Source organism: Garra rufa, chromosome 9 (genome assembly GCF_049309525.1).
Source record: "Garra rufa chromosome 9, GarRuf1.0, whole genome shotgun sequence".
Taxonomy (NCBI): domain Eukaryota; kingdom Metazoa; phylum Chordata; class Actinopteri; order Cypriniformes; family Cyprinidae; genus Garra; species Garra rufa.
Window position 1 is genome coordinate 22,879,294 of NC_133369.1, and position 15,004 is coordinate 22,894,297.

General features: G+C 37.8%; 1 protein-coding gene across 1 annotated transcript in view; it reads left to right on the top strand.

Annotated features, from left to right (window-relative positions):
* The window catches only part of LOC141342851 (uncharacterized), a 168,452-nt gene that overhangs the window by 129,974 nt on the left and 23,474 nt on the right, over positions 1–15,004 (top strand). Inside the window, exon 9 of the mRNA XM_073847416.1 lies at positions 11,276–11,329. Within this exon, the coding sequence (XP_073703517.1) occupies positions 11,276–11,329 (54 nt within the window). The remainder of the gene's footprint in view (positions 1–11,275; positions 11,330–15,004) is intronic.

The window sequence follows — 15,004 nt, forward strand, 5'->3', positions numbered from 1 at the left end:
AGAGCAGAGTTTCAGAAGTCTGTTTCTTCCAAATGTAGAGCTGTTTTACCATATCAGTTGTGTGGCAACTTAGTTCACAAACATCTATATCTACAACCTCCACCCTCTCATCTCCGCTCTGTCTTTTAATTAAGTATCGTCCCCTAAAGGCAAAGTCAGAAATGTAGAATGCAGAAATAGGATTCTGCTTCCATAAGGATTATGTGTGATTACACCTGTGTGTGTAGAGCGATTCTTCGGCTTCTTTTCTTGCCCCGTCTGATTTAACGTCTGTACCCTGACCTTCACCGCTCGCAATCACTTCTTGAAAATCAATAGCGCTGCTGCTGTGGCGGCTGCCGTCGCGCTGACACACCAAGAACAATCGTGTATGTGCGAGACGGAGAGAAAATGCCCAATCTCACCTTCAACTTTCTTAAACGTGTAGTAAAAAGCAATTTCACCTCTGTTAGAAGACAAGAAAAAGCATTGCTCCTCCCTCGTGCGCTCTCCACACAAGGCGATCTGTCAGAGCGCTCCTTCTCACAGAGCGTGTCATCATATCCAGAGCTCGTTTAAAACACTCTCCGAGACGACGAGCACAATGCGGCCTGAAGCCCGCCGCTGTTGCTCCTGACAGGCCGGCGCTGCAGCTCTGAAACAGACTGATGGGCCGGCATTGTTCTAAAGGTCATTTAGCAGAGCTGCGGTCTTCTCTGGCTAATGATGTCATAATGAGGGGCTGTGTGGGCCAGAGTCAGACAATAGGCTTTTTCATTGCCAGGGTCAGCCTGGTGTGCCGCTAAAGAGACGACCAAATTAAACTTAAGTGAGCAATTTAGAATATAGTCTCCTTTTGTGGCAGATCTATATTTTATGATAGTCTCTACTTCTTGGCCTTTATTCATTCTCTCATTCAAATATGAATCCACTGTATTTTCTTGTGATTTGGCCTTTTAGTCGCTTACGCATGTCCTTTAACACAGTATCACTCATGTTGTCTTGCATCAGTTACTGAGAATTTGTAATTCTTATATTTTGCAGCTTAATTAAGCCATGGGAAATTCAGTGCTTCTCTACGGGAGCTGTTTACCTCAATGAGATCAGTAGCGCAGTTATTGTAAAGGCTTCAAAAATCAGAATCAATACCATTAACTTACAACACTTAACAGCCTGTTACATCATTAAACTCTTAATTACACAGTTTAATCCCAGCACTCCTCATTTTTGTGTAAATTAAAGCCTGTTTTTCTTTCTGAGTGTCGACCCTAAAGTGTTGAATGGCACTTGAATTTAGAACAGCCTAGAGTAGATTTGTTTTGATCGTTAGCAATCATTTGTTTGAGTCTTTTCAAATATTTCTTTTAAGGGTGTGTTCACACTTGTAGTTCGGTTTGTTTCATATCTTTTGGTCCGGACTAAAAAAGAAAATGATACATTTGGTCCTGGTCCGCTTAGTGTTCACGCTGGCATTTTTAACAGCGAACCTAAAGGCATGATACATTCAGGTTGAATGACGTATATTTCGAAGATCAGTGAATGGGTACTTTGATGTCATACACCCTCAGCACTGCTTTAGAGCCCTTTGAAGCTGCATTTAAACTGCATTTAGGAAGTTCAAATTTGGGGGCATTACATGGAGAAAAATCCTGAAATGCTTTCCTCAAAAACCACAATTTCTTTACGACTGAAGACAGAAAGACATGAACATCTTGGATGACAAGGGGATGAGTAAATTGTTTGTAAATAGTTGTTCTTGAAGTGGACTTCTCCTTTAAGTCGAATGTGTACCTAAATGCCACCTGCTGGACTAAGCATGCTCATTTTTGCGTGTATATGATTTTATTTTCACCACAAAGAGCTCATAAAAGGCACTTTACCTCCTTGTTGCCCTCTACTCATTTTGTTTTGGATACACCGCTTGTTCCCTTCATGAAATCATTTTGCATAGCATCACATTTTGTCATTACTTCATATTTACGTTGAACCGCACCAGAGTTCATTTGGAAGTGGACCGAGACCCATCTTTTTAGCAGTCCCGGCCCGCTTGTTTAGTGCGCACCAGGGTTTTGGATGGCAGCGTTCACAGTTACTCAAATGAACTGCACTAACAGAGCAATCGCACCAGAGTTAGTTTTAATCTAACCAAACATGACGGGGGTGGGTTCTGAAGTTTTCTAAACTTTTTATTTGAGGTGTAGTGTCTGGTCCACATTGCAGTTTATTCTGAATGTAAATCACCCTGTTTAGATTGGAAGAGACTATCTGATGGACATTTGAAGGATTGGTTCACTTCTAGAATAAAAAAAAAAAGGGTTTTCGACTTTCTTTGCACGTTCGCTTTGTAAGCACTGGGAACTTTCCAACGTGATTACGTAATGTGTGAAGTTGTGGATGCAGAGCTTTTGCAAGACGAGAATTTGTGGTTAAAAAGAGTATAATACAGAGTATAATATAACAGATTGTTTAGCTAGTTAAGACCCTTATTCCTCGACTGGGGTCGTGCAGAGCCCTTTGAAGCTGCATTAAAACTGCAGTTTGGACCTTCAACACATTGGTTCCCATTGAAGTCTACTATATGGAGAAAAATCCTGGAATGTTTTATTCAAAAACCTTAGTTGCTTTTTGAAAAAAAGAAAGACAAAGATCTGGAAGTGATTTTATCCTTTAAAGCAACTGTGTGTGTGTGTGTGTGTGTGTGTGTGTGTGTGTGTGTGTGTGTGTGTGTGTGTGTGTGTGTGTGTGTGCGCGCGCGCACTTTTTTACGCTGGGTTTACAGGAAATAGATTATACTACAGTAGACAGCAGTGGAAAAGAATATATTTGTTTGGCATCTCAAAACATTCATTTTCCAAGGTTGTCTATGATATTATGGTGAGTAAATAATAACAACATTTTTATTTTGATGAGAATTATTTATTTGTTTGCAAGTAGTCTATTGGATATGCAGTGTTTTTCAGCGTATTTTATTATGGAATGGGATTAATGGGATTAAATTAGTTTTATAATTAAAACTTGGACTCACAGTAACTCATAATACTTTAAAGTCCCCATGAAATAAAAATTGAAGTTTTTTGGCTTTTAGGATGAAAATATTAGCCTTAAAGTTGTCTATAAACTAGTGTGCTTCAAAAAACATTTATAAGATAGACTGTAACCATATGGATCAATGATTTTGATGACATCACCCTGCGCTTCAGATGAATACAAAGTGTCCTGCACCATACACTGTAAATAGACACTAAAGCTGCGTCTGAAATCGGTCACTCATTCACAGAATTATTTTTTTCTGTATGTTTCTGTATTGCGCACTATATAGGGGATAGGGAATTAAAACTTGGACTCACAGTAACAGTAACTATGCTTTTCAGTGAGGTAAATAAAGTCTGGTTTTGCATACAGCGTGCACTTAACCTGCTCTAGTGCAGCTTAACAGAGCTCAACGGCTATGATATAATATTTAAAAAAGGGGGTGGGACTGCTTGATATTTTCTGCCCTGTCTTCCAGCACAGAATATCGATGCGTGTTTCAAAGCACTTCGGTGGATCTTTAACAGTTCATTGATTTATCGGTGATTGTTGTGATTTTTCTGTTCTTGGTAAAATTTCAGCAGTTGAAAATTGGAGGAAAATGTCAAAAATTTGCTTTGTCTGTGGGAAAAAATTGCTTAGGGTGCTTAAACTTGGTCAGACCCAAAACAAGATAGCTCAGCACTGGATCTCATTTAGAGGTACTTGCTAACAAAACGGCACTGAGCAAGACTCAAAACAAATTTTTTGGCAAACTGGAAAGGTCATTGAATGAATTTGAAGGACTTTTTCCTCATGAACAGTTTGATTCAAAAATATAATTGCCTCTAAATGCATCTCCACAGACATTGTCGTGCCTACAATTGAATCTTTTGCACAGTTGGGATATTTTCATTTTGTTAGACCATTTTCCTTTGAGAGTGATGGATTATTAAATATATTCTCTAGAATTACAAAACTTCATGGAGCACCCTAGGATGCTTCATACTGAATCTTGAGTGTGAAAGTTTGTTTAATTTAACAGATTTGTGGTTTATGACCAAGCTTTTTGTAATGTTTGAATAATAAGTTCTTCATGTATGTTTTAATTTAAAGGCAAAGAAAGCCAGTTTATACATTTAAGGTAGCTTATCATGTGGATGACTTAAGCATCTATATATAATGTATATGCACAGTATGTATGCAAAGTGTGTGAGTATATAATGAATAAATATGGTAAAGTTTTATCACGTCTAGTGAGGCTAAACACAAATGGATGTGCAATTTAGGATACAAAGAGATTCGGGCAAATAGGAAAGGAAAAAACGATAGGAGTTATGAGGAGCCATAAGCAGGGGTTGAAAGAAAAAATAATCACTTTTCAATGAACAGGCCTCCTCCTGAGTGTGAACGTATTAATATTAATGGCTGCATTCCTATGATTCCAGGCTCATTCAGACAACGCCTTTATTTGACCTGACAATTACAGCCCCACAAAATACAATAGGGTTATTCAACATTTCCATTTCACAGCTTTTCCTATTCAGACCAACAAAAGAGGAGTTCAAAGAAAGGTATTTATTAAAATTTAGGATAATTCTTCGTGAAAGAATGGATTTAAAAAAAAAAAGCTTTCCGTCATAACATACTCTCTTCACTAGATCACAAGCAGATATGTTTGACAAAAGTGCTCTTATTTTATTTTTTTTTACAAGTGAATGGTGACCACAGGCTATCAAACTTCAAAAATTAAAAAAGCACTATATATGTATCATGCCGTTTTCCATTAATTGTGTGTGCTGAATTCTTAACATACCAAGATCTGATTCACAATCAGATGACTCATGAACTAGTTCTTTTTAGTGAATCAAAAGCATGTGGTGCAAGAAATGTTGGGTGCATCCTGGTGAGGATGTGTCCTTCTTGGTCCAGTCTTTCTGAGGCTTCAAGGCTAGAGTCCTTTTCAGCATTAAACGCTAGTTTGAGACGGTGCAGTAAGTGCACGTGGCTATGTCACAAATGTTTTCACGGTCACAGCACGATACTATTACAATTATAATGTGAAGAGTACTTTATATTGAACATTTTTAAATTATCTGACTCTATTAATGCTGTACAGGTTATGACAACCATCTGTGGAATTCCAATGGTTTATATTACGGACAGTTTAGCATTATGTGATTCATTTACAGCCAATCAAAAGAAAACATAATGCCTTCACCTCCAAAATCATGACATTTTTGCATGACATAATAAAGTTGAACAAGCTCAGTGCAAATTTGTTTTCAGCTAATTAATTCCTGTGAAATAGAATCATTGCAAAGGATCACAGGCGATTGAAGGATGTGAAGGATACACTTGTTGCCTCCTTCAAAACAGGCAGAATAAAGGGCACAAAGCAAAGACCGCCTACTAAGGATCCTTCAAATTTAGAAGACCTTCAGTGGAGCTTTATGATGAGCAGAAGTTCTTCCATTTGCAAAGCACTCTTAGTCTGATTTATAAGTAGATACCTCTTTTGAACCCATCAACTGAGTGTCTCCAAACAAAGCAAAATTAGAAGTTACTATTTGACTGTTGATCCGCTCAGTTTAAAGTTTAAACGGCAGTGCAATCTTACTAAAGCAGATGCGTTTAGTCGCTGATGAGTCTCAGTCTCATAACCACTAAACAAGCGCTGTGAGACGCAATGTCAAATGCTTGAATTCAGTAAAGAAACAAAGATGAAACAGTGCTGGCAAACAGAAGAGATACTGTGCACAAAGATAGTCACAAAGGCGATTCATTTAAACTCCTGACTTCTTTTAATTTCAAGCGATTTACTAGCAAAAACCAGATAAAAATAAAAGAGCCATTTATTTTTGAGTTTCAACATTGCTTGTAATGATTTAAAAAAAACATTGCGTCGCAACATGATTTTACAGTTTCAAAGCACTCCAATTTGATCATTTGATTCAGATTGGGCTTTAAATCTTGTATCGTGAATCATTTAATTAAGATCGGAACTTCAGAGCGAGTTCTTGAATCATTCCACGAAATAGAATGATTCATGATCCGCGCTCCAAGTCCTGATCTGAAATGATGGTTCACGAAACATTATTCAGTTCAGGACTTCAGAGCGTGGATCGCATATCATTTAATTTAGATCAGAACTTTGAAGTGGGTTCGCAAATCTGTTACTTTAGATTAAAACCTAGGAGCGTGGATCACAAATCATTTGATTTAAATCGGAAGTTCGGAGCGGGTTCGCGAATCTATTACTTTAGATCAGAACCTAATGGTGCGTTCACACCGGACGCCACTTGCGCGTAGTTGAACGCTTGAACATTTGAGTTTACTCGCGCCATTCACGCGGTAAAATTCGCGTCATTCGCGCGTGACATTTTCTTCACAACAGACGCGAATTCGCGTCAAGGGAGGGGCTTCTGCCACTCGTCAGCGGGAAAGTAGTTGTAAAATAGGTAAATGAGCTCAATTTGCCAGCTTTAGCTTGCTTGTAGTCTCAATATGTATGTATATGTAGGTCAAATTGAGTAAAGAGCGTTTTTTTAAAACTAACCAGATTGTCCGACCTCTTCACTCACTTTATTCCTAGCAAGATCCCTTTTATTCCTGTTTCTACAAAAGTCCAAAGATGTATCGTACAGCTCCGAGGAACCACAAACAGCAACGGTGATTTTGTCCGCCATTGTTGTTTCGGATTTCTGCCTCCGTCACTACTAGAGCAAGCTCCTGATTGGTTAACGCGGCGCGGATTTTCGCCAAAGTTCAGATTTTTGAACTCGGCAATCGCTTGAAACGCTCAATGCGCGCCGCGCCATTCGCGCTATTCGCACGTTTCGCGCCGCCTCATTCGCGCGTTTCGCGCCGCAGGATGGCTATTCGCGTCTTTGCATTGACTTAACATGTAAATCACTCGTGCTTGCCGCTTCATTCGCGTCCGGTGTGAACGCACCTTTAGAACGTGGATTGCAGATAATTTGATTCAGATCGGAACTTCAGAGCAGGTTCGCAAATCTTTTACTTTAGATCGGAACATAGTAGCGTGGATAACAAATCATTTGATTTAGTTCGGAACGTCGGAGTAGGTTTGCGAATCCTTTACTTTAGATCGGAACCTAGGAGCGTGGATTGCAAATCATTTGATTCAGATCAGAACTTCGTAGTTGATTCGTTATTCTTTTACTTTAGATCGGAAACCTAGGAGCGCAGATTGTGAATCATTTGATTTAGGTCTGTACTTTGGAGCGGGTTTGCAAATCTTTTACTTTAGATCGGAAACCTAGGAGCGCAGATTGCAAATCATTTGATTCAGATCAGAACTTCAGAGTTGGTTCGTTAAACTTTTACTTTAGATTGGAAACCTAGGAGCGCGGATTGCAAATCATTTGATTCAGATCAGAACTTCAGAGTTGGTTCGTTAAACTTTTACTTTAGATCGGAAACCTAGGAGCGCAGATTGCAAATCATTTGATTCAGATCAGAACTTCAGAGTTGGTTCGTTAAACTTTTACTTTAGATCGGAAACCTAGGAGCGCGGATTGCAAATCATTTGATTCAGATCAGAACTTCAGAGTTGGTTCGTTAAACTTTTACTTTAGATCGGAAACCTAGGAGCGCGGATTGTGAATCATTTGATTTAGGTCAGTACTTTGGAGCGGGTTTGCAAATCTTTTACTTTAGATCGGAACCTAGGAGCATGGATTGAGAATTATTTGATTCAGATCAGAACTTCGGAACAGGTTCACAAATCTTTTACTTAGATTGGAAATTAGAAGCGCGGATTGCGAATCATTTGATTCGGAGCGGTTTCACAAATCTTTTTTTTTTTTTCTTGAACAGTAGAAAACATCAAACCATAAGTGAGATCTCTGACAGAAGTCCTTAAAAAAAAGTAGTACTTTTAGATGCTTTTTTAGGCCATATCACCCAGCCCTATTTGCAATATATCTCATATTTATGGTCCTTTTTTGCCACTTTTAAAGCTTGAAAATACATAGTCACCATTTACTTTCTTTGTATGCAAACAGTCCTCAGTCTTTGAGTCCCTTTAAAGATTTGCACATAATGTGTAGATGTAATCTAAAGGTATTATTTTTTTCACAGTTGCTTCAAACGTTTATTTTCTTTTAAAGCTCTCTTGAGTGTCTTCATCAGATAGACTGCGTTACCGCCGACACTGCCAGGGGCTGTACACCTCCACAGGGGTTCGGGCACGTTACCAACTCCTGGTCCGCCAGCTGCTGTCAGACGTCCGTAATCGTGTATGTATCTAAGAAGCATTCAAGCAGATTTATGCATTCAATTTGAACTTCTTAAATGGAGAATCCCACGTAACCCATAGCAGTTTTCCTCTGGGCTGAGCATTTGACTTTATCCGTCCCTTTTATCTGTTGCTGAGAGCTTTGAGACAGCATCGAGGAGTGATATGCGGCTAAGGAGCGAGAGCGAACATGAGCATCAATCCCTAAAGTAATTATCTCAGCTCCTCCTCATTCCAAAAGGCTAAATATAAGTGAAGTTTTTAGCTCCCAGTGGCAGCCATGTTGCCTTTGATAAACGGTGTGACTATAAAATTCGGGTGCGAAAGCGAGTATGTGTGTATTCTGCGTTCACACAGCCTGGCTAGAAGTATAAATTCTCCTGCACGCAGTCTGTCTTTCTGCCATGCACAGTCGCTCGCACGCACACACACACAAAAGCAGATACAGATAGGCGGGCGAGTGTGGTTGTGCTAGATTGGAATTGTCAGAGGTGTCACATTAAATGTGCTATTATTAAGTCCAGGCTGAATTTTATGGCCTTGCAGGATCGTAAATTGGTTGGTCAGTCCCTTAAATTACGTATCCATCGAGCGATGTGCTCTATCCGTCCTCACTTTTCTCCTGCTTTACTTTCTCTTTCTCACTTTCCCGTCTCTCTTTCTCCCCCTCCCTTTCAGCGCGTACATATATGAGAGCTTGATCTTGACTCTGTGGCCCTGGTTGAAATGGATGGCGTGAGTGTGGCGGGACGAGAGGAGAGCGGGATGCTGAGAGTGGCTGACATCTGAGTTCACAGAGGCTTAAGGGGTCACCGTGGCCCCTGGCCAAAGCCGTGACCCTCCTGAGGGAATAACAAGAGAGCCTGTCTCAGGATATCGATCAGGAGAAATGTACAAGGAGCTTTAGCGTGTTTCAACAGTTGGAAAGTCTAAAAATCGCACTCTGTAGCAGATCTGAATGTTTTTGTGGAGGAAAAATCTGCACTTGCTATTGTGAACCAAAAATCAATGTACAATACAGAGTTGAGTGTTAGCTTGTGTCGCATTGTACGGTCACGATTCATAAGCGCTGTGCTGTTGATTACAGCTCTCATCTGTGTGTGATTTGAAGCTCAAGGACTTTGAACTGAAGTGTCTTTATGGCTGAATATTCGAGTTTAATTGACCTTGTTTATCGGCTCTTGATCTGATGTATTGATGACGCTTAATTAAAACACTCTGGGTGAATGGGTTAAGCTGATAGGCAGGGGCTGACAGCGGATAGATCAATAACACCGATCAGGGAAATGAAGATCTCAAGCTCTCAAAGGAGAGATAAAGACGGTGTTTAACAAATTAACATAAGAACTGAGGTGATAATGCAGTAAAGAAATCATTAAATTATAAGCACTTTTCTCTCCCTTGAGAACCGGCTAGCAGAGCGCAAGCAATACTTAATTAAAGTTCAGCAAAAAGAGTGTTGTTGACCATAAGCCAAACATAAATCGACTTCACAGATCCAGTTACTACACTTGACTATGATTCAGATTATTACAGTAAAAAAAAGAAAGAAAAAAAAAACCTACTGCGAGGTAGGGCTGGGCGATATGGCCTAAAAATAAAATCCCCAATTTTTCACAAAAAATCTGATTTACGATTTATATCGATTCCCCCCCCAACACTACTTTTAGCATGTAAAGAAACCCCAGCTTTTCCACAATATATATGGGCACCATATATTTTGCAACGTACATTGCAACTGCATCAGTGATCGCTTTTTCATACCGGAAACAGTAAATGTTTGTAAGACAAATAAATATGAGATGGGAGGAAAATATATATTTCCATGCTTTTCTCTTGCACTTATATCGTATACAAAAATATACAATTTTGAACACAGAAATATTAAATGATTTAAATAACTGAAACGATCTGCCAGCAGGTGGTGGTAAGACACTGATTTAATTACTGAATCATATTCATTTGATTCGTTTGAACGGATGGTTCATTCAAGAATAAAGCAAGTGACTCTTTATGAATGGGAAATTGAATCATTTCACTAGATTAGTTTAAAAACGCACGTTCATTCATAAACGAAACACCGCTGTGTTTGAATGGAGGTGCGCAGCGGCTCAGCTGTGACTTGTTTCAGACCACTTTTGACGACGAAATAGAGCAAAATCAGGCAATAGTGTTATAGTCAGACAATGTAAGTCACTTAATAATAACTTCTTGTTTATTTAACTGTTGTAATAAATCAATATCTCGTTTACAAACTCCCTTAAAAATGATTAAAAGCTGTCACTCATCTTAGTTCGCAGTCTCACAAAGCTCTATTATAATAAACAAAGCTACTGCCCATTCAGTCTCTTATTTACACTCTCTCTACACTTGAGATACATTAGTCAACGTGCAAAACACATAGAAACCTTTGAAGCTCCACTCAGCGCAAATACAAATATGCTGGTCGGGTCAGTCGCACATGGTGCTCCTAAATATTTTTTTCATAGTCCTTTTTTTGCCCTTGAACGGCTGGTCGTACCAGTCGCACCATTGAGAAATTAGGTCACACTCTATAGCCCTGATATGCAAATATATATATATATATATATATATATTCGAATAAATCGAAAGAATCGCCCAGCCCTACTGCGAGGTTTACCCCCAAATAAAGCCACTTTTTAGGACCATTAACATTTTTTGCACTGACTCACGATTCTCATTAGCATAATGCCAAAAAAATATATTTATTTAAATTTCATTTTAAAGGCAGTAGTGACAAATGTCACCATTATCTATAATTTATGCTGATTTAATAAACAAAATCACCATTAAAAATAATGGGAAATGCTAAATAAATGCAGAGCGTGCAGAGTGTGTTTAATGACATGTAAATAATCTCTCAATGCAATTTATTTATATGCAAAAAATAACTTTGTCTCTTGACTTTTGAGCAGTAGAATTATTTGGACTTAAAAATCAGTCCACTTTCCAGAAGTTACATGTCATATTTCAATAAATGAAGAGCTGTTTTCTTTTTTCCAGATGGCCACAGAGGTGTTGGAGGACCTTCTGGAGGAGGATGACGAAGTTGTGGAGGTATGTGTTTAGTTTTTTTATGATCTTTTTTAAATGGAAGTAGTGATTTTACTTATTTCACAAGTTAGCCAGTTATAAAAAGTTGGAGTAATCTAAATTAATTATACCAGACTGAGATGATACAATGTTAAAAAGGACAGTAAATGACTTATAACCAGTGTTGGGGACTAACTACACTGTAAAAAGTTGTCACCAGTTTCAACTTAAGTTCAGCAGCTGCCTTAACATTTTAAGTTAAATCAACTTAAAAGTACAAATCATTTTAACTAATTTTATTGTCGTGAGTTGAAATGACTTGTAGTTTTAAGTTGATTTAACTTAAAATTATAAGGCAGCTGCCAAGCTTAAGTTTTTAAGTTGAAACTGGTGAAATCTTTTTACAGTGTAGTTACATGTAATGGAGATACAGAATTTAATTACAAAATTAATGTAACTGTAATCTGTTACAGTTACTGAGGAAAAAACAATTACAGAGGGGTTTACGTCCGGAAATTTCCCCACACACACAAAGATTTAATTGATTTCTTTCTCAAATTGCATTGACTGTTCTAAAATATGTAAATATGCCAAATAAACACCAGAGTTTCAGGAGTTTAGGACACAGAGTAGGACACATGCTTATTTGATAACTGTTTTATTTCCTGTTTGGTTTTATGTATATGCTTCTTTTTTTTATTTTTATTAAGGCATTGTTAGATTTCCTGTTATAGCTATGCAAAGATTTGATTTCAAAAACCAAATCTAGTATCATAGTTATTGAACTGTATCTTATGATTTTAAATCAGTATTTATCCTCAGAAGAAGTGCTAACGTCTGATTTTCAAGTGATTTGATGCACAAAACAGCACGTAAAAGCAATCTAAAGCAGTGTGAGGGGATCTAAATGTAATTCCACAAATTTCAACCGATTTTCAGTTCAAGGATTTTAAAAGTTTGACAGTAATCAGTGTTGTTGGGTACTACTGTAAGGTTAACCCTGTTTTAAATGTTTCAAAATGAATAATGAGAAATTTATAAAGGTAATCAAATTTAATCAGTTACATTACTTTAATAAAGTAAATCAATTAGTTACACTACTTAATACATTTCAAATTGTAATCTGTAATCTGTTGGTTTTTCTGTTGGAGTGGTTGTGTATTATCAGGCCCATCTTAGCAGCTCTACCTGGTAGGATGTTTGACACCAGCTTTTGATGCATTGCTCACTGTCTCAGACGGCTGGATTAATAATATATGGCGTTGTATCCTGCTGAAACAGTAGTTTGTTTGTGTGAAAGTGCTTTGGTCTTCACTTTACATTATTAGCTATGGAAATTACACAGTGCTGAAACTGAGATACTGAGACATCATATTTTGACAGACCAACACACACACACTCACACACCACGGTCAGAAATTTTCATTAAGAGGCAATATTTTTTACATTTATGGCTGCAGTTTTTATAACCTTATTATAAAAATCGTGTGTAAAATACTTAAATTTACCCAGTTACTTTAATTAGTATTTTAAACTGTTTATAATAGTGTCAAAATTATACATGTAAAAAGCAGGAACTCATAGGGTTGCAGTATTATGACAAAAATCATCATTGTAGATTATTGCTATTTATATTGTATTAATGATTATTAATATCAATATATAAAACGTTTTTGTTTTGTTTTGGGCACGTCACAATCTGGTTTCACAGACAAACATGTCAGTCCATGACGGTAGTCAAGTCTAGCACGTGACATTAATGATGATCGACAGCTTCGACATTTAAGCGCCTCTGATTGGCCATTGTATTCCTAAGTTCAACAGAAATGCATTTGATTGGTTATAAGGTTCAACATTGCACAAAACAGTGCGTACAAGCAAACTGATGCAGTGTGAGTGAATCTAAATGTAGTTCTGTGAATTGATTGGCTTTTCATTCATTTTCACATTTCATTTTAATCACAACAGCCGTAATACATTGTTTAATTGTGCAGGAGGATTTTTGGCCACTTTGTCCTGAATTTAAAGGGCATTTTTGTTCATTCTGGTGGCATTTCTGACCCTGACACACATACTTTGGTTTTTATAATGTACAAACTGTATTTTCTATCCCTTTTACCCATAAAACATGTATTCAAGCACACAGACACACACATCTTTTTCCTAAACCCTGATGCCACATAAACGATGGTTTGCAGAAACCATCAAAAAGCACAAAAAGCATTATTAAATTAGAAGGCATTTTGATCTTTTCTTCAGACTTGATTAAAAATAACTTATACAGTACAAACAACATCCTGAGAGTTGATATATAATTAATGAGCAAAACTGAAGTCAATACATTATTAAAGAAATGAATATGAAACTTATGATTTTAAAATATTTGATTTTATTTTTATTAGATTTTTTATCACCAGTTCTACTAGCTATTTAAAGAAGTCCTTTGATATGTCGGAATCGGAACTGGACCATTAAACTCCTTTGATTCCAACCTTTAGACTACGAGTCTAGTCCCACACACACACACACACACACACACACACACACACACACACTTTCTCTCTAATAGATATCTGACAGATTGAGAGCGCTTACAGAGTGTTCCGAACATTTGGCTCAGGAGAGTCAGGGAGTGTGAAAGAGAAAGAGACAGAGAGAGTGGGAGTGAGAGATGTTTGAACTCTCTGTGGTGTGTTATTGAGACATCAGAGGAGGGTATAGTGTAACAGTAGGTGATAAAGTGAAGAGCACTTCAACACAGCACAACAAAAACATGCACACACTCTCTTCCCAACAGCCCATTTGCGTCTGACTTCCCTTTATTCCGTGTTCTCATTTTTCAGGGTACAAACAAAGCTGCCCGATTGTTTGTTTCTCCCTCTCTGTTTGCCGCAAAATAAGGTTATTTTAATCCTGCCTGAAATCAAATATTTATAGCACTGACAGAGTGCACAGGAAATGCTTTAGGTTTGTTTGGTTAATTACAAGTGGCTGACTGACTGTCTCTGCCTACTTTTATATGTACTGTAGGCTGGAGTGGGGTAAGATGTGCCAGATTTGACATAATTTATCCTATAGGCCAGTGTTCCCAAACGCTGATCCTGGAGTAACTCCAAAAATGCACATTTGGAATCAATGAGGAATATGGGAATGATTTATTTGTCATTTCATTTAAAAATATGAATAAATAAATAAAGAAATCAACATACCAATGTACAGTCGTGGCCAAAATTTTTGAGAATGACACAAATATTAGTTTTCACAAAGTTTGCTGCTCAACTGCTTTTAGATCTTTGTTTCAGTTGTTTCTGTGATGTACTGAAATATAATTACAAGCACTTCATACGTTTCAAAGGCTTTTATCGACAATAACATGACATTTATGCAAAGAGTCAGTATTTGCAGTGTTGGCCCTTCTTTTTCAGGACCTCTGCAATTCGACTGGGCATGCTCTCAATCAACTTCTGGGCCAAATCCTGACTGATAGCAACCCATTCTTTCATAATCACTTCTTGGAGTTTGTCAGAATTAGTGGGTTTTTGTTTGTCCACCCGCCTCTTGAGGATTGACCACAAGTTCTCAATGGGATTAAGATCTGGGGAGTTTCCAGGCCATGGACCCAAAATTTCAACGTTTTGGTCCCCGAGCCACTTGGTTATCACTTTTGCCTTATGGCACGGTGCTCCATCCTGCTGGAAA